This window comes from Pleurodeles waltl, chromosome 1_2 (assembly GCF_031143425.1).
Source record: "Pleurodeles waltl isolate 20211129_DDA chromosome 1_2, aPleWal1.hap1.20221129, whole genome shotgun sequence".
Taxonomy (NCBI): Eukaryota; Metazoa; Chordata; class Amphibia; order Caudata; family Salamandridae; genus Pleurodeles; species Pleurodeles waltl.
This window is the reverse complement of record NC_090437.1, coordinates 1,297,735,672-1,297,755,882: the sequence shown is the minus strand read 5'-3', so window position 1 is coordinate 1,297,755,882 and position 20,211 is coordinate 1,297,735,672. Positions and strand designations below refer to the sequence as shown.

At 44.5% G+C, this 20,211-nt stretch overlaps 1 protein-coding gene across 2 annotated transcripts in view; it reads right to left on the bottom strand.

Annotated features, from left to right (window-relative positions):
- Window positions 1-3,876: 3,876 nt before the first annotated feature.
- Window positions 3,877-20,211, bottom strand: part of NAGK (N-acetylglucosamine kinase) — a 173,130-nt gene continuing 156,795 nt past the window's right edge. The window contains exons 9-11 of one of the 2 annotated variants that reach the window (XM_069205404.1): window positions 9,665-9,743; window positions 9,025-9,107; window positions 4,317-4,445 (exon numbers count right to left, since the gene is read on the bottom strand). In XM_069205404.1, the coding sequence (XP_069061505.1) occupies window positions 9,070-9,107; window positions 9,665-9,743 (117 nt within the window). In that variant the 3' untranslated portion in view covers window positions 4,317-4,445; window positions 9,025-9,069. Of the gene's footprint in view, window positions 4,446-9,024; window positions 9,108-9,664; window positions 9,744-20,211 lie in introns of both variants that reach the window. The other variant, XM_069205395.1, reaches the window with a different exon arrangement.

The following is a 20,211-nucleotide window of genomic DNA, read 5'->3' as shown; positions in this document are numbered from 1 at the left end:
TCCACCCTGCAAATGGCACACAAAATGCTGACAACAAACATTCTCCACATATGGTCTTCCCGTTGTGTGTGCTCACTTCAATGCTCCATGTTGTTTTTTTGCACTTTCTGTAGCTAGAATAACGGGCCTTGAATGGAAATGAAGTTTTCTATACTCACAGAGACATGGCGATGAGCGTATTTATCATCCAGCACTTCATTTAGGTTAGTCCTCTTTCCATAACTGCAAAAGTAGTGTATTTAAAGTACACCAACATGGCGAACCAGTAGACCGCCGACAGAGTAGACGGCATCAAGAAATGTTCTGGTGCGCGTCAGTCCTTCTTGGAGGTTTTTACTTTAATTGTTTGAACGGGTTAGTTACAGTTGCACTGATCAGAGTGATTATAGTTTACTAAACATGTGTTTAGTGGCTATGCATGCATTTTCACTTTTTCCGTTAGTGATCCATCGCTTTGCGGTGTTCACTATTTCTTTACAATTTCTTGCAAAATCATAGGAACACACGATTTGGACTCTTGTATAACGCAAGACATACAATACATTTGTAGAGGATTGTTTGCTCACGCAGCGGATTAAAACTACTTCCTGAACCTAAATGAAGTAGGAACGCGCATAGTTTTGCACATCGGAGATGAGGGAATATCATTGCTCAATTACATTCAAGGTGTTTTTTCGCCATTCTGTACACAACATCAAGCGATGCTCATTTTAACTGTTAATTACATGCCCGGTGCTTTGTGTACAGTCTGGTAGCCTTATGGTAGTTAGTGTAAACCAACGATTCACCCTCTGATTACATGCTCACTGTTTTGTGTACAGCTTGGTAGCCTTATTGTACTTAGTGTAATCCAACGTCACCCTCTGATTACATGCCCAATGTTTTGTGTACAGTCTGGTAACCTTATGGTAGTTAGTGTAAACCAAGGATTCACCCTCTGATTACATGCCCGAAGCTTTGTGTACAGTCTGGTAGCCTTATGGTAGTTAGTGTAAACCAACGATTCACCCTCTGATTACATGCTCACTGTTTTGTGTACAGCTTGGTAGCCTTATTGTACTTAGTGTAATCCAACGTCACCCTCTGATTACATGCCCAATGTTTTGTGTACAGTCTGGTAACCTTATGATAGTTAGTGTAAACCAAGGATTCACCCTCTGATTACATGCCCGAAGCTTTGTGTACAGTCTGGTAACCTTATGGTAGTTAGTGTAAACCAAGGATTCACCCTCATTACATGCCCAATGCTTTGTGTACAGTCTGGTAACCTTATGGTAGTTTGTGTAAACCAAGAATTCACCTACATGCCCAATGTTTTGTGTATAGTCTGGTAACCTTATGGTAGTTAGTGTAAACCAAGGATTCACCCTCTGGTGCCTCGAGGCCCTCCCCTGGGTGACGAGGAAAGTGTCACCAATTGACACTCTCCATGGGCGCTTCAGGTTTAAGCCCTGAGGTGCCCAGGGCGAGTGTCAATCAGTGACATTCGTCACAGAGTGGGGTGGGGTCAGCAGTCTCACTGACCCCATCCCACTCTGTGACGAGGCTGGGACTGCTGTCTTCCCTCATTGACTGACCTAAGGTCAACCAATGAGGGAATGCAGCAGTCCGTAAGTCAATGAGGGAAGGAAGCAGTCCCAACACCTCCTGGGACCTGGAGGCTGAAGGTAAGTGTGTGTGTGTGTGATGTTTTAAATTGAATGTTTGGTGCTTGCGTGCATGTTTGAACGGTATGAATGTTGTTAATGGATGTGCGTGCATGTCTGTGTGTGAAAGAATGTGTGTGTGTGTGTGTGTGTGTGTGTGTGTGTGCGCGCGTCCCGCCCGCACCCCTCCCTCCTAAAGCTGCTGTGATTCACACAGTTTTTTTCTGTCAAGTGGTGTTAGTCACCAACACACAGCAAGTACTCTCAACGGACATTGTGCATGGTATTTTTCATATTTCTCACGTTTTTGTTCATTTTCTTTTGTTATGTAAACCATCTACTGAGATGTAACAGAGTTCACACACTTTCAGCTGAGTGTGAAATAAGGAGAATTTACATGCGGTTACAACATCTAGCGTTTCTGATATGGAGAGTTTTTTTACAATGCTCTTATCATGATCGTAATACCACATGAACACGGAATGATTTTCAGCAACGCATTATTAGCATTATATTGATTATTTACATGAAGTTTGAATTCACTGAGTTCATTGTACCTCTGCTGAGGACACAAAGTATAGTTAACATGTCAAACACAAAAGTGAATCTTATTGTGACCATGATTACCGCAGTAGGTGGTCCTGATTGTTTTTGGATACATATGATATTCGTTATAACAGGATGAGATTTTAGAACAGGAGCGCCTCCTCGCAGCTTTCCACCATCTGCTTGCCTCCGATTTCAGCTACTTAGCCGACGAGAAAGGCGATGAGAGTGCAAGGCTTATTAAACGTGTTTTCAGTGATAGTAATAAACAACAGATTATTATTATTGATGACTGATATTTACAAACTACAATTTACTACTACGAGATGGCAACATTTAGAAGCAGAAAGGAGTGTATTTTTGAAAACCAAATTGGGGGAATTACCGAATTATTAACAGGATAATGTGCTGCATAGCCACACACTTACAAGGTCCCAAAGGCTGGTCGTATTGGCTAAGCCAATGCTTGTTTCAATGTGAGATTTCTGGTTCTGAGGTTTAACCCCTATTTGGAGAATTCTGTCTCTTACCTTCTATTTTTTTAATTTTGGAATTTATGGTTCTAATGTTTCAATAATATTTTGGGGGATTATGGGCATGAGCTCTCATTATATTTTGAGAATTCTTGGTCTCAGCTTCATATTTGTATTTTGAGATTTCTGGTTCTGATGTTTCATTAATATGTTTCAGAATTCTGGGCCTGAGCTTTCATCCATTTTTTTATTTTGGATTTTAGATTCTAAGATTTCATTCATGTATTTGAGAAATCGGAGTCTGCATGAAGTAAAATCCACCACCCCTCTCGGAATCCTGCTTGCTTTTTCTTCAATCACCTATTGACTCTGTCCTTGCCTTTGACTCAGTTCAGTCCTTTACTGACTTTTGGCTAGGTTGCTGCTACAGAGATACCATATATATTCACATATATTGAGCTTACATTTTGAGATATATTGTTATGAGGATTCTATCCAATTTTGAGAATTTTGGGTCTGAAAGAAGAGCAGCTCAGGGAGCAGTGACACTAAGGACATTTTCACCTTACAAATGGTTCAGCTGCATCACATTCCACATATGATCATTCTGCAATGGGAAATACAGTAACCACACATTTCTATATTAATTTGAACCTTTCAGGATTACAATGGCCTTACCAATACTCTGCCAGATTCAGAAATCCATCAGGCGTTTACCATGTAGAGAACAGGGCCAACTGCAGGGACTTGTCAAGGCATGCAAATGTGGCAACCAGTGACCATCAAGTCTGTGCAAAGTATTGTACTCATGTGATTATACACGTAACAAATACAACATCCTTTAGATAGATCAGTATGGGGTTTCATAGGCTGTCTGAGACCAGATTACAGAAAGTAGCCTTTGTGGGGAAGGCAAAGTGAGATCCTGGAACTGGAACAGCAACTGAAGTGAGAAGTTTGGTTGGCACTTGAGTGCAAGAGGGTCTTCTCAAGGTATCAAACCTGAGGTTCTTAAGAGCACAACCTAAATTGAGCTGTAGGTTGTTTTTTATCAATCTGTGAAAAGGGTAGCTGGATGGATGAGTAATCTCTCTAGCATTGCTCTTTAGCCTGTATGCTGTTAAGACTGGAACTGCAATGAGGTATAGTTTATGCTGACTAACCAAATTTCAAAATCCCTATTTCATTTCAATTGTATAAATATAAAAAAATTAGAAGATGCTTTTTTATTGCAAGGTAAAAAAAAAATCAATTTACGAAAAATAGAACAAACAGTTGTAGAAAAATCTTTCAGTGCATTTTGATTACTCATGATTTTCAGAAGGAAATAGATACAATGATACTAAAATCGGAGAGTTCATACAAAACCTCCTGCGGAAATACAACATCTAGAAACAGTGCACATAGTCCTGTATATTAGAGTTTCTGTTGCATTTATACAACATCTGTGTTCATGAACTTCACATTTACATTGTGTTTGTAAGAGAAGGCTGAACTAAGCAATCTGGAAACTAAACAAAGCTCTGGAGAAACTGCATTGGAAGGTGATGGTTTGGCAGTGATGCACTTCTATATAAAACTGGCAGGCATCAGGAAAAGGTGTGTGTATAAAATACATCCACATTGGAAGTGTAGTCCAGAGGGAAGGCTTGGCCAATATGCTTGGCCCCAAGGCTCGCCCCACCCAGGGCTGATGACTGCTTCAGTCTTAGCAGGCTGAACCTGGAGAATCTGCTTGTATTTTCATTGCTTCTTGCAAGGTCCAGAATTCTTATGAATCCTGCAAAACAAATACATTCTGAGTTTGCAGTACTAGTATAATAAAGAATGATCTTATTACTTAAAAAGGTAATGGTTATCAATCAAATGTAAACCCTCTTTTCACAATACTAGCCTAATGTGTTGAATGTCTCCTTCGCACAGTATAATATCAGGGACTGGACAAAGTATGCTCCATTGAATTATTCTTATATTCTGCACACATGGGTGTCCATACCTGAATTGTGCATCCTGGTTCTAAGGAAGAACTGCTTTCTCTCGGAGGTCATGTCAGTGGACAGTGATTCATCATACTGTTGCCTGGTGTGTCCAGAGTCCTTAAGTGCTTATAATAGAGACTGCTTGAGCAATCCGCTTGCAACTGCGAAGTCAGACACTTCCAAATTAAAGGGACTGTGGGATAAGCATCATAACTGCAGAGGGAGTGAGGGTGGGGATGGACTCAATCTCCTTGTGAGGTGAAGTAGAGGAGTACACAAATAAACAATGAAAAGTGCCAGATGAGGTGTCAGTTTCTGTTACACAATAAAGCAGAAAATCACAATCCCATACTGGGTGTGGGGATTTGTGTGTTGTGTGTGTTCATGTTGCATGCTTTAACAAATGACCATTTTGGTGTAGAGTTGATTGACTTATAATCTTTTGAATCATGGGTCTTATTTTTGTGTTTTTTTTAGGATGCCGAGGAGTTGCTTTGCATTTGTATTGTGGTTGTGCTGAGAAGTGAGTAGGCAAGGCTGCTTCAGTTGGCTTACTGGACATGATCCAATGTTGCTTTGGGGATATGTACTGCGCTTGTCTGTTGATGTGCATCTGATTTGAAACAGATTACGTTCTGTATTCCTGTTCTGATTGCCCTGATAACTGGGAACCAGTGGTGTCTGTGTGCTGGTATGGGGAGTGGGTAGGAAATAGCATGATCCAGTGTTCCGCTGAGGTGGTGTGTTTCGCCCTGTATATTCAAATGCAAGTTAGGGAAGTACATATGTACTAATGTTTCACTGTGATGGTGCATTTTCGATGTCTAGTGAATGAATACTTGTTGTTGACCTGTTTCTTTACAGTTATGATGTAGACAGTGTGTAGTATATTGCTTACTGGTTTTGTTGCTCTTGTATTTAAGAAGGAAGGGTGGATGTTGGAGTGAGTGCTGCAGAATGTGGTGCAAAGTTATGTTCAGAGTTGCAGCCACATGGATATATGCCTGTGTGAAAAGGGAATTTTTTTCTCACAATCATATTTACATATTAGTTATGTTGGAGCAGAACAGCTGTTTCAAATACAATTGTTTAGTAACTTTATATATGGGGTATGGATCCCCTCAAGAGCAAATATATAAGAAAAAATTTGAAGAACGACATATTAAAGAAACTTATGTAAATAACTCAGAAGGAGGTGTTTGAGTTATAGTATTTTCATATATTGAAACAATTCTAAATCAAGATAGTTTCATAGAAAATGACAGAGGCTACTCCATAAGTGCAAAGTGAAGGTGCTTGTGTAGTGCAACAAGTGAAATAATGCCACTGAGAACACAAAATACAGATTCACTACAACCACTTCCTACAGTCAACCTGTCTTGACATATTATTTTTTAGGTCCCATGTGTACAGAGCAGGAGAGAATTATCCTTGGTTGTACCTCTGGGATATGAAATCAGTACAGGCAAATACTAGGTAAGTTGGCAACTTTTCAACCAAAAGTTTTGGAGTTAATCAGAAACATTGATGCAGGTCTTCACCGGGACGTGTAAAGGCGCAACCTGGAGTCACATGAAGCTTTTGAATAGCTTGGGGACTGCCTGGATTATCTTCCTTCAAGTTAGTTGATTGCTGAAGTGCTCTTCTAGAGGTTTCGGTCCTCTCTTTAATGTAACCTCTATAACTTCAAACGGTGAAAAGTCATGGTTACACAACAAGGTGATCTTGCAATTTGATCTCTTCCTTTCTTAGACTATCACCAGCATTTTGAGCTTTAGGCAATTCCCTTCTAAGCATTATAGACACATACATTCTCTGTAGCTCACTATCATGGAGAACTTTAAATTCTTCCAAATAATAAGAGCATCAGTCGTGCACGGTAGGGGACGAGTAGTCTCTGCCCAGAACTAAAAACAAACACTTATCTCCCAATACAAGGAGAAGGCCCCAAAAGAAAGAAGACTAAGAGCTGATAAAGAAGTTATGGTATGGTAATAAAGAAACCAATAGCGAACTCCAGCACCCTCAGTAGCTACAGACCAATCTTACTCCTGTCATTCCCAGCAAAAGTCATGGAGAAAGCCATCAATACCCAACTCGCATATCACCTAGAACTCCATCAACTCCTAGACAGCTCTCAATATGGCTTCTGCATCAACCACCATGGATATCTGTGGCCCGCCCTCAAGTAGATATCCTCCTTCCTCATGGTCAGAACTCAACAAGTTAGACTTCCCTCCCATACCTCAGAACCCATGAAACCCATCTGTGGAGTCCCTCAAGGATTGCCGCTCAGCCCAGCTCTCTTCAAATTCTACGTAACCCACTTTGCAGACATTGTCAGAGCCCACAGCATCAATATTGCATCCTACAGCAACGACAGATAGCTCAACCTGTCCCTTACCAACTCAACCAGCATTGCCAAGACAAACTTCATCAACTGCATGAGCAATGTCGCTGTTTGGATGAAAAACAACTGCCTCCAGCTCAACACTGACAAAATCAAAGTCCTTATCTTTGGCAACAACCACTCACCCTGGGGCGCCTTTTGGTAGCCCTCCGAACTTGGACCCCCAACTACCCTTACAGACCATGCCAAGATCCTTGGGATTATCCTGGACACCAACCTCTCCAGGAGTAAACAGATCAACACTGTCACCTCATCATACTTCCACATCCTGCAAATGCTATGGAAGATTTTTATGTGAAGTAGACTTGAATAATGAAATGGCCATCTGCTTCTGAATACCAGCCCATGTTCTATGCTAACTCCAAATCACCCAGAATGCTGCTGCCAGACTCATCCTGAAACTCCTGCGAAATAACCACATCTCTCCACACCAAAACAATATCCACTGGCTCCCAGTCCAGGAAAGATGCAAGTTCAAGCTACGCACCCACGCCCACCAAGCTTTTCACAACACCAGCCCACCGTACCTCAACCACCGCCTCAACTCCTACCAACCCACCGGACACCTTCGATCAGTATCCCAGGCAAAATCACACCTCCCTTGCATCAAGAAGGTCAGAAGCGGAGGATGCTCCTTCTCATACCTTGCAGCCAAAACCTGGCATGACTTCCTGCAACAGCTCATAACATCCTCCTTCCTCATAGACTTCTGAAGGAACCTCAAGACATGGCTCTTTCAGACAATACAGGCATGATCCCCTCTCCCCCTCCTTACCTGACGGGTGATTAGTTGTGCTACAAATCCACATAACATAACAAATGGTCATCCCTCCAGTATAAGTGAACAACTGAGTGGTGATGTAAAAGAGTTTCCTCTATATGTGCAGCGTTCGCAGATTCAGTGGGCAGCATCTACTCTAGAAGAGTCACATACAAATTAAACAAACACAGCACTTAACCAAACAATTATGTGTGCTTGGTTGTTCTGTTTCCAGTGCATTAGCACAAAAGAGGATTTCCTAGTCATTCTTAGTTCAGAGCTCCATCCATTTTAGCGCTTCATTGCCGCTGAAATACTTAAGCTCCCTGTCATGTCCTTGTGGGACTCCTGCTATACTTGCAGTGTGAGACCCATGAGACAATACCAGGTATAAAATCATTCTGGCACCAAGATACTAGGGTCAGGAATCTAGTGTGCTTTTGCACTTGATTATGAACTAGGCAGTGTGTAATGGACAGAGATTAGCAGTGACACTCGTTGTCTCTCTGCTCTTTCTTTGGTTCCCATCTATGCCTCCACTAGACGGGAGACGGTTAAGTCCTTTACAGGAAGATCCTACCAAAGGGATCTCCTGCAACCCTATGCCATACACCTACAAAAGAGACAGGAACAGAATTGGACAGGAGATGGCAGATGGATTTCTGACTCATACATACAAAGAAAAGAGGCGGAATCAAACTAGAACTGGTCAAGGACACAGATTATGTACGGAAGGCAGTAAATTGGCTCCAAGAAAAAAGAAAGGTCCAAACAAAGGCATTCCCAAAGGAAGATGGGAGGACCTATGCCTATTAGGATACAATCAAGCAAAAAAAAAAAAAAAAGCTTAGAAGGGTGGTAAGGAGTACAGATTGCAAGTTTAAATCTTCACTCTTAGAGATGGCAGGGGTCTTTGAAGGATTAATCATAGCGTGTATGGATAAAGGGAACCACCATGCTGGTGTTTAAGACACCAGGGGTAATTTTTAATTTGTGAGTCACAAGTGCACATTAAGGGTAATCAATTTAAATAAAATTGTGGCATTAGCTGATAATGCCAACTGAGAGGGAACTGTTTCTGTAATAAAATTACCCTGCTTAATATGAAGTGAAAACTATTTCTGAACACCACCACCAATTGGAAGAAGGTCAATGACACAAGCTTGTAGAGTAACAATTGAAGGCAGAGAGATGGATGGCTTTTACCTACCCAGATATTGAGATAATGATTAAGTCAGTGTGGGCTGCAGTTCATTTAGTAGCCAGCTCCATTATTCAATCTGCCAATATGATCTGAAATTCAAGTTGTCAATATAATAATAGGAATTTTAAAATGTATGTTTAAATGAACTTGGATTTAAAATAAATGTTGCAAATTTGGCATTTGACACCTCTGAGATACTATATAATATTGACATGCTGTCCAGTAAGAAATTGGCATAGTTTTAGTATACAGTCAGATGTTGTCCAGTTTTCCGAGGGGCTAGCCTCATAAAATGTGTATTGCTCGTTGTGATGTATGTGAATGCCCATTTCCATTAGTACTTTCTATTGTGTTGAACATTCTCCCGAAGTATTATGTAATGGATGATGTCCTACTTAAGTTTAAAGCTGAATGAAATGTGCATGCTTAACATACTTATTAAATGAGAACATGCTACATTATTTGTGGCAAAGCAGGACCACATTACCACAAGACCTTCTTTATCACTATAAAACCCCCCAAAGTACCCCAAAATCCAAAAAGCAATGTTGGATCTTGGGAGTGGGGGAAGATAAAGTTAGAAACAATAAAAAGCAATTCATAAGAAAGGAACCAAACTCAAGTTTTTAAAAATTAGTCTGCGTACCTTCTTTCATGATTTTCCAGCTGTTCCACACCGATCCCACACACAAAATTGGTAGGCCAAGTTCACCTTGAAAAAGTATCTACAAAATGAAAATCACAGAAAGTTATTTCTCTAACAAACGTTACTAGTTTGTGACTTAGCTGCTGGACTTTAAGATACTGTAACAGACTATATTATGCAGCAGATGTGCATACTTTCAAGCCTTGGCTGTAGAAGGTATCAGAGAGCCAAACCACCCTTTATATTGGAAGAAGGTAACTGGGGCTCCTTCTGCTGCCCACAGACAGGAGTAGATTAGCCCACAGGATCGGATCGGTGCACATGAAATTTGCTCACCAGAAAGACCACTTATGCCACAGCTTAGCCCCCATGTAGTGATGACAAACCACCAAGTAAGTTCAAGTCCCTTATTTGGGAACAACATCACAGGACATACGTAAATGAATAATCATACAATTCCTATCTCAGTTCTCCAAATCCACAAACATTCCAACCACATACCTTAAATACAAGAACATACCTAACATTCTACACTCTAAATTCCCATCCCACCCTCTACATTCTGCAATGACAACATAAACCCAAAGACAACATAAACCCAAAACTACACATCCCCTCGCCTTACTCAAAACAAAAAACTAAAACAATATGATAATGTTTAAAAATTAAAGTTTGAGCAATTGAAGTACTACAATCATGATCTTACAGATTCGTAGGTTTCTTGATGCTTCTCCTGAAGGTGCCTCTGTTCACATTGCTTTTATCACCGCCTCTAAATGCACAATTGTCAACACTCTCAGGTACAACACAACTTTGACTTCTATAACTCCCGTCTTCTCCCAAAGAAACACTTCCATTTCTCACAATAATTTCAACTTTCATTTTCCATAATGCTCTCCTCTCATATCACCTCAAGTGAGACACTCAACCACAAACACTTGTTTGCAGAATCATTCCCATTCCTGCTTTTTGTGTCCTCAACTTTATCATTGCCATTTCTTACCAGTGCTATATGACTCATGTGACAAATACAGCCATTATCCAACTCAACAGTATTGTGCATGACTTTCACAATCTTTTTAGGATTGCAAAATTTACTTCATCCTTTAGCAACCTTTTTAACAGATCTGACTCAGATCCATTGGCCCATTTTCAAATTCACCTCACGTACTCCATTTTTAGAATCAAAATATATCTTGTTCTTCGCTTGAGATGATAAAATGCATTTCCTCACTTCTTCTGCATCCCAGACTACCTTCTTCCCTCTTGACAGCCAACCAGGATTCACTTTGGAATGAGGTAATCATCTTCCATCAACCCAAAAGGGCTCTCACCCACAGAATCATGTGGTGTCATCCAAATAAGTCCATAACATTTTCTTCCAATTCCACATCCCAATCTTTTTTTTACTTGATTAGCCATTTGTAAAATACATTCAATCATTCTTTTCGCTCTTTCCATGACACCATTCCTACAGGATGATATAGTGCTGCGAGTTTCTGCTCAATACCTGAAAATGTAATAAAATCATTCACTTCCTCATATGTAAACTGTACACCATTATCTGTTAAACTAGATGCAGGAAATCCTCTCTACTTCTATGTGCGGCTATTTTGTTTCAATGCGATCACACTTTCAGTCTGTTTCCACTGAGTGCCTGGTGTGAGAGAACAAGCAGATTTCCGGAAAAAACTGAGTGCACGAAGAGAGCAAGCGGATTCCTAGGAAATAGTTTTTTTTTTCTTCATGTGAACAAGAATTTTGGAAGGTAACTTTACTATTTAAAGGTGTAGTTTGGCATTATGTTTTGCAAGTGAGGTTACTTTGACAACTGGCAATTCTGCCTTACATCTCAGTTCTCCCAGAGAGTTTTTGCCAATCCCAGGGGAACCTGCTATCCAGTGGGCAGAATGGAAAGAATATTTCCTCAATTATATAGCTAACTTGCAGAATTGTAGTGTGGTTTTATCTTTTGAAAGGAAAACAAGAATTTTGATATACTGTCTGGGCTCTGAAGGTTTACGAATTTACAACCAGCTACAAAAACGCCAAAGAATGCTTGCTGTCAAAACTACTTTATTGGATTTTGATAAGCACTTTTCACACACAGTGTGAATTGCTGATATGAGATGCTTTTTCCAGAGAAAACAGGAAATGCATGAGACTACTGAAGATTAAGTTTCTGCCTTGACGACACTGGCAAACACGTCATTGGGGCATGATGAGTTGGTACATGACCAAATAGTCATGTATGAACAAAGGTATACTGGAAAGGTTGTGGGTGGAAGGATAAGCTAGTCTCAAGGATACTGTGGCAATAATAAAGAAGGCTGAACTTTCTGAACAGTGTGCCAAGGCGACCCTATCTCAGGAGAAGAAGAAAGAACCAGTGAATACAACCTCTGATATTAAACCCAAAAGTATGCAGACTACAGGGAGATACAATAGCCAAGAGAAAGATAAACTCAAAAGTGACAATATTGAACAAGCAAGGAATACAAACTTTACCTGCTACCGTGTGGTAGCAGTTCACCCTCAGCAAAGCTTGACAAATGCCCTGCGAAATCTGCCAAATGTCTGGAATGTAACTTGGTTCATCATTTTGCCAGAATGTACAAAAAGAAAGAAAGAAGAAAAGTAGTAATGTTGCGTGTGTGAGGGAAAGTGATTATGATTTCTCATCTGATGAGAATACTGATGGACTGAGTGAAAATAATGAATATAGAAAGAAAGTAGTGTTAAAAATGCTGAGTGAAGGCGACAATAAACCTTTATGTTGGGTTTTGCTGGTTAAACGACTCTTTGCAGCCAGCAGCTGACTCGGGGTCACTTTATACAATTATTGCAGAAAGTGATTGGGAAAAGCATTTTGTTGCAACCATTGGTAACCATCTGGAAATGCCAGATATCAACACCGAAAGTTACACAGAATTAATATTGACATTATAGTAGTGGCAGTAGTAGTTTATTGTACAGATAATAAAATCCAATACACATAAGCAAGGCAACAAACTATCAAATATAGTAAACTACCCTCAGAGACTGAGTTCAAACTAAAAGCACACTGTTAGAAATGGGGTCTTTGGTTGACAGTCAGGTTACCCCCTGTTCAAGCAAGGACCCTCACTCTAGTTAGGATAAAAGAGAATCACCCTCAGCTAACCCCTGCTTACCCCCTTGGTAGCTTGGCAGAGCAGTAGGCTTAACCTCAGAGTGCTGGGCGTAAAGTATTTGTACCAACACACACAGCAACTTAATGAAAACACTACAAAATGACACAACACCAGTTTAGAAAAATAGGAAATATTTATCTAGACAAAACAAGACCAAAACGACAAAAATCCAACATACACAAGTCAAGTTATGATTTCTAAAAGGTTTAAAATAAAAAGAGTCTTTAGGTAGTTGTAACAACACACTAGCGCTGCTAGCGTGTAAATGTACCTGGTTTGCGGCAAAAATAACCCCGCACGGGCGGTGTGCGTCGAAAATAACCCGGCACGGGTATATGCGTCGAAAACAGCTCGGCTCGGCGAGGCGCGTCGAAAAAGCCAGCCACGCGACGGTCCGAAGTCCCGCGGCGCTGGTTGCGATCTCTCAGCCTTCGTCAGCGATGCTGCGCGTCGTTTCTCCTGCTCCGGGCGTCGATTCTCCGGTCGCGTTTCCAGCGGCGTCGTTTCTCAGCTGCGGAGCCGGCGTCGCGTCGTTTTCTCAGCCGCGATCGGATTCGCGTCGATCTTTTCTCCGCACGGTGCGCGGTGCGTGTATTTTTGTCCTTAGGCTGCCAGCCTCTCCTTTTAGGGTCCCAGGAACTGGAAGGGCACCACAGAGCAGAGCAGGGGTCTCTCCAGAGACTCCAGGTGCTGGCAGGAAGAAGTCTTTGCTATCCCTGAGACTTCAACAACAGGAGGCAAGCTCTACATCAAGCCCTTGGAGGTTTCTTCTTCAAGATGGAAGGCACACAAAGTCCAGTCTTTGCCCTCTTACTCAGGCAGAAGCAGCACTGCAGGAAAGCTCCACAAAGCACAGTCACAGGCAGGGCAGCACTTGTTCCTCAGCGATCAGCTCTTCTCCAGGCAGAGGTTCCCCTTGATTCCAGAAGTGTTTCTGAAGTTTGTAAGTTTGGGTGCCCTTCTTATACCCATTTTAGTCTTTGAAGTCACCTTCCTTCAAAGGGACTCACACCTTCTTGTGAAATCCTGCCTTGCCCAGGCAAGGCATCAGACACACACCAGGGGGCTGGAGACAGCATTGTCAGAGGCAGGCACAGTCCTTTCAGATGAGAGTGACCACTCCACCCCTCCCTCCTAGCAGAGATGGCTAATCAGGAATGCAGATCACACCCCAGCTCCCTTTGTGTCACTGTCTGGTGTGAGGTGAAAAACAACCCAACTGTCAACTGACCCAGACAGGGAATCCACAAACAAGGCAGAGTCACAGAATGGTTTAAGCAAGAAAATGCTCACTTTCTAAAAGTGGCATTTCCAAACTCACAATCTCAAAATCAACTTTACTAAAAGATGCATTTTTAAATTGTGAGTTCAGGGATCCCAAACTCCACCTGTCCATCTCTTCTCTAGGGCAATCTACACTTTAATCATATTTAAAGGTAGCCCCCATATTATCCTATGAGAGAGAGACAGACCTTGCAACAGTGAAAACGAAATTGGCAGTATTTCACTGTCAGGACATATAAACCACATTACTATATGTCCTACCTTATCCATACACTGCACCCTGCCCTTGGGGCTACCTAGGGCATACCTTAGGGGTGCCTTACATGTAAGGAAAGGGAAGGTTTAGGCCTGGCAAGTGGGTACACTTGCCAAGTCGACTTTACAGTGTAAAAATACACACACAGACACTGCAGTGGCAGGTCTGAGACATGATTACAGAGCTACTTATGTGGGTGGCACAACCAGTGCTGCAGGCCCACTAGTAGCATTTGATTTACAGGCCCTGGCACCTCTAGTGCACATTACTAGGGACTTACTAGTAATTCAAATATGCCAATCATGGATGAACCACTTACATATAATTTAAACAGGAGCACTTGCACTTTAGCACTGGTTAGCAGTGGTAAAGTGCCCAGAGTAACAAAAACAGCAAAATCAGAGTCCAGCACACATCAACAACCTGGGGAACAGAGGCAAAAAGTTAAGGGAGACCACGCCAAGGGTGAAAAGTCTAACACGTGTCCCCCCCAGCTAAAAGTGGGGAGCAACTACCCAACCTCATGGGAGTTCTCATCACTAAGGCGGAAGAACCTGGACAGACCATCAGCATTGGCGTGTTCTGTACCGGGTCGATGTTCCACCGTAAAGTCCATCCCCTGTAGGGAAATGGACCACCTCAACAGTTTTGGGTTCTCACCCCTCATCTGCATTAACCATCTGAGGGGTCTGTGGTCGGTCTGAACTCGGAAGTGAGTCCCAAACAAGTAGGGTCTTAGCTTCTTCAGTGCCCAGACCACAGCAAACGCTTCATGTTCTATGGCACTCCACCTACGTTCCCTGGGTAGTAACCTCCTGCTAATGAAGGCTACGGGTTGATCTAGGCCCTCTTCATTCAGCTGTGAGAGTACTGCTCCAATACCATGCTCTGAGGCGTCTGTCTGTACAACAAACTCCGTGGAGTAGTCAGGTGCCTTCAGCACCGGTGCTGTGCACATGGCAGCCTTCAGGGCATCAAAAGCGTTCTGGCAAGCCTCTGTCCAGATCACTTTCTTGGGTTGCTTCTTAGAAGTCAACTCAGTTAAGGGGGTAACAATGGTACCATATCCCTTAACGAACCTCCGATAGTATCCTGTGAGACCTAAAAAGGCTCTCACTTCAGTCTGGGTCTTGGGAGGCTCCCAAGCCAGAATCGTGTCAATCTTAGGCTGTAGGGGTGCCACCTGGCCACTCCCCACCTGGTGTCCTAAGTACACAACAGAACCCTGCCCTATTTGGCACTTGCTCGCCTTAATAGTGAGGCCTGCCTTCTGCAGGGCCTCTAACACTCTCCAGAGGTGTTGCAGGTGTTCCTCCCATGTGGAACTAAACACAGCAATGTCATCCAGGTAGGCGGCACTGAACTCATCCAGTCCTGCCAACACCTGGTTGACCAACCTCTGAAAGGTGGCAGGGGCATTCTTCATCCCAAAGGGCATCACATTGAAGTGGAAGTGCCCATCGGGGGTAGAGAATGCTGACCTCTCCTTTGCCCCTTCAGTTAAGGCAATCTGCCAGTACCCCGATGTTAAATCAAACGTACTGAGGTACTTGGCAGCTCCTAACCGATCAATGAGCTCATCAGCTCGGGGGATGGGGTGTGCGTCAGTCTTGCTGACCGCATTGAGACCCCGGTAGTCCACACAGAACCTAAGTTCTGGAGTGGCACCAGGAGCAGTAGCCTTTGGGACCAAGACCACTGGGCTGGCCCAAGGACTGCTGGAGTGCTCAATAACCCTTAGGGCTAACATTTTGGAGACTTCCTCCTTAATGCAAGCCCTCACCCTGTCAGTCACCCTGTAAACCTTATGTTTAACAGGTGTACTGTCCCCAGTGTCCACATCATGTGTGCACAGGTGTGTGACTCCTGGGATCAGGGAAAACAGTGAGGCGAACTGTCCCAGCACGTGGCGACAGTCCCTCTGCTGTTCCTCAGTCAGGGAGGGGGAGAGGATCACTCCCTCCACAGACCCATCTTTCTCTCCTGCAGACAGGAGGTCAGGAAGAGGCTCACTCTCTTCCTCCACCCCGTCATCTGTCGCTAGGAGCATGGATAGCTCAGTTCGCTCAAAGTGGGGTTTGAGGCGGTTGACATGTAGGACCCTCAAGGGGTTCCTGGGGGATTGCAAGTCTACCAGATAGGTGACCTCGCTCTTTCTTTCCACCACCTCAAAAGGCCCAGTCCACTTATCTTGGAGAGCCCTAGGCTCTACTGGTGCCATGACCCACACTTTCTGTCCAGGCTGAAACTCAACCAGAGTGGCATTCTGGTCGTACCACCGTTTCATGTCCTCCTGGCTTGCTTCCAGGTTCTCCTGAGCGAGACGCCTGAAGCGGGCAGTCTGGTTTCTTAGTGCCAGCATGTAGCTAAATACATCCTGGGGTGGTTTACTAGGAGCTTTCTCCAAAGCCTCCTTCACCAGACTGAGCGGTCCCCTCACAGGGTGGCCATAGATGAGCTCAAAGGGGCTAAAGCCAAGTCCCTTTTGAGGCACCTCCCTGTAAGCGAACAGAAGGCATGGCAAGAGGACGTCCCACTTACGCCTCAAGGGCTCTGACAGGCCCTGAATCATGCCTTTCAAGGTGCGGTTGAATCTCTCAACCAGACCATTACTTTGGGGGTGGTAAGGGGTGGTGAACTTGTAGGTTACCCCACACACCTTCCACAGAGACTTCATATAAGTGGATATGAAGTTTGTACCCCTATCAGATACTACCTCCTTGGGGAACCCCATGCGGGTAAAAACCCCCATCAAGGCACGTCCCACCACGGGGGCGGTGACCGTCCTTAGAGGAATAGCTTCTGGGTACCGTGTGGCATGGTCCACCAAGACCAGGATGAACCTGTTGCCCAGGGCTGTCTTGGGATCCAGAGGCCCCACAATGTCAATTCCTACCCTTTCAAAGGGAGTACTGACTACCGGTAAAGGTTGGAGGGGAGCTTTGCATTTCCCCCCACTCTTGCCACTTGCCTGACAAGTCTGACAAGATCTACAATAAGCAGCTGACTGCTTGTTCATCAAGGGCCAGTAAAAGTGGGAGACAAGCCTCTTATAGGTCTTGTCCTGCCCTAGATGTCCTGCCAAAGGCACATCATGAGCCAAACCCAGTAGGAAGGTCCTGAAGCCCTGGGGTACCACCAGCATACGAGCTGACCCCGGCTCAGGAACCTTAGGCTCACTATACAGGAGGCCATCCTCCCAATAAATCAGGTGAGTACCTGGCGCTCCGCCAGCCGCCTGGGCTGCAGCCTGCTGCCGCAGTCCCTCAAGAGTAGGGCATTCCTTCTGCGCTGTGCAGAATACTTCCCTGGTGGGTCCCCCTTCCTGCTGCCACTGCGACAGCTCAGGGACCTCCCCCAGTTCAGCCACCTGTTCCCCTGTAGGCTCCGGGGCATCACCCTCAGGCTCTGCCTCCTCCCGGACCGTGGGAACTTCTGGGGCGGGTTTCCCGCGCCTCCTGCCTTTCCTCTTCTTGGCGGTCCCCTGGGCCACTGTTTCAGGCTCCAGGGGCTCTTGACTACCCTGATTGGCTGCCATAGACCGGGTGGATACGCATACCCACCCAGGCAGACCCAACATCTCCAAGTGAGACCTGTGTTCCACCTCCTTCCAAGGGGAATCCTCCAGGTCGTTGCCTAGCAAACAATCAACAGGCATGGTTGGACTCACAGCTACTTTCCAGGAACCTGAGACCCCCCCCCATTCAAAGGGAACCTGCGCCACTCTGCAGAGGCGCTCAGAGTTGTCTACTGCAACTACTTGGTGAAGTACCCGGGGATCAATCTGCTCTTCAGACACCAGGTGACTCCTCACTGTAGTCACACTGGCTCCTGTGTCTCTCAGAGCCTCCACCCTCTGTCCATTGATGGTCACCCATTGCCTGTACTTCTTAGTGTTATCAGGCACTAGGTTTCTCTGGACCATCTCACTGTCCCCTAGTGAGACAAGGGTCATTTCTGCTGGTTCCCACCCACCTGAAACCAACTCCTCCCCAAGCGCTACACTGGCCAAACCCTGGGACGGTGCACCAGTGGGTGCCGGTGTACTTTTGGGGCATTTGGGGTCCCCCCTCACATGACCCACCTGGTCACATGAATAGCACTTACGTAGGGGACCACCTGCCATTGGCTTCCCTTTGGAGAACCATGGCCTCTTTTCACTGGGGGGTTGGGAATCCTTACCCTGGGAATCAGTTTGGGGCCCTTTAGAGAACTCATCTTGTTTGCCCTTACCCCCCCCTTTCTTCTGAGAGGGACCCTGCCCACCCTTGGCGTGGTCTCCCCCATACCTCTTTTGGACCCTGGTGCTCTCCCAGCGGTCCGCTTCCTGTGCAAGCTTCCTGGGGTCAGTCAGCTTGCTGTCAATGAGGTGCTGGCGCAGCTCTGGAAAACAAACTGTACAAGTGCTCCCAAGCAATTAAATTGTAAAGCCCCTCATACGTGTTTACCTTACTGCCCTTCACCCAACCATCCAGTGACCTGCAACAAGAATCAACACATTCCAACCATGTTTGGGATTCCTTTCTCTTGTAGGATCTAAACTTCTCCTTGTACTGCTCAGGGGTGAGACCATACCTGGTAAGTAAGGCCTCCTTCATGGCAGGGTAGGTGAGACTCTGAGCATCCCCTAAGGCCGTCAGTGTGTCCCTCCCCTCTGCCTCAAAATGCTTCCACAGGGCTGCCCCCCAATGAGCTTCAGGGACCAGGTTCATGTGGAGAGCTGACTCATAACCCTTGAACCACAAGTAGATATCATCCTCCCTCTTATAATCCCTCACAAGGTCTTTTGGGATGTGTACCCTTCTCTCAGGCTGCACTGTAGAATTGCTGCCACCATCCCTACTGGACTGACTCCTCTGATCAATCTCTTTTAAACTGAGCTCATGAGCCATGTTTATCTTCCTTTCCTCAAGGGCCAGCTTCCTCTGTTCCATCTCTAGACTGAGCTTTGTCAGCTCCAACTGGTACTCCCTCTCTGCCTGTCTGTCCTGTAACTCTCCAGGTGTCAGACTCTTGGAGGACACACTGCTACCTGCCCTGGAGATTCTCCCCTGAGACATAGCAGGCCCACCCACTACATCAGTGTGAGTGACTTGCAACTCCTCTTCCCCCTCTGGCTCCTCATCTGTGTGCCTCTCAGCTGCTTTGGCTGTCACCCAGACCCTCAGCGCCTTTTGCAGCTCATCCTTCCTGGATGAGCTCTCAATGGGACAGCCAACATTCCTACAAAACTGCTTCAACTGAGCCACCTTGTAGCTCTCCAATTTCTCCAAATCAAAAGCGGTTTCAGCTAGGGCATCTCCAGACTGAGACATGATGAGAGGTTAAAAAAATATGCACAGTTCCAAAAACAGAAAAGCAAGTTCTCAAATGAAGTTTCAGCAAAGTCAATCCCGGGATCAGTGAAAAAAAGAAACTGAATGCAGAGAAAAACAGTCCAAGTAAAAAACAAAAATCACAAGACTAGTAGTATGTGGTCACGTAGTGGTCTGAGATCAAAACAGTAGTGTACACTTAATTACTGTATGTCAGGCACAAATACAAGTCCAAATCCCGACCGCTGGTCACCAATGTTAGAAATGGGGTCTTTGGTTGACAGTCAGGTTACCCCCTGTTCAAGCAAGGACCCTCACTCTAGTTAGGATAAAAGAGAATCACCCTCAGCTAACCCCTGCTTACCCCCTTGGTAGCTTGGCAGAGCAGTAGGCTTAACCTCAGAGTGCTGGGCGTAAAGTATTTGTACCAACACACACAGCAACTTAATGAAAACACTACAAAATGACACAACACCAGTTTAGAAAAATAGGAAATATTTATCTAGACAAAACAAGACC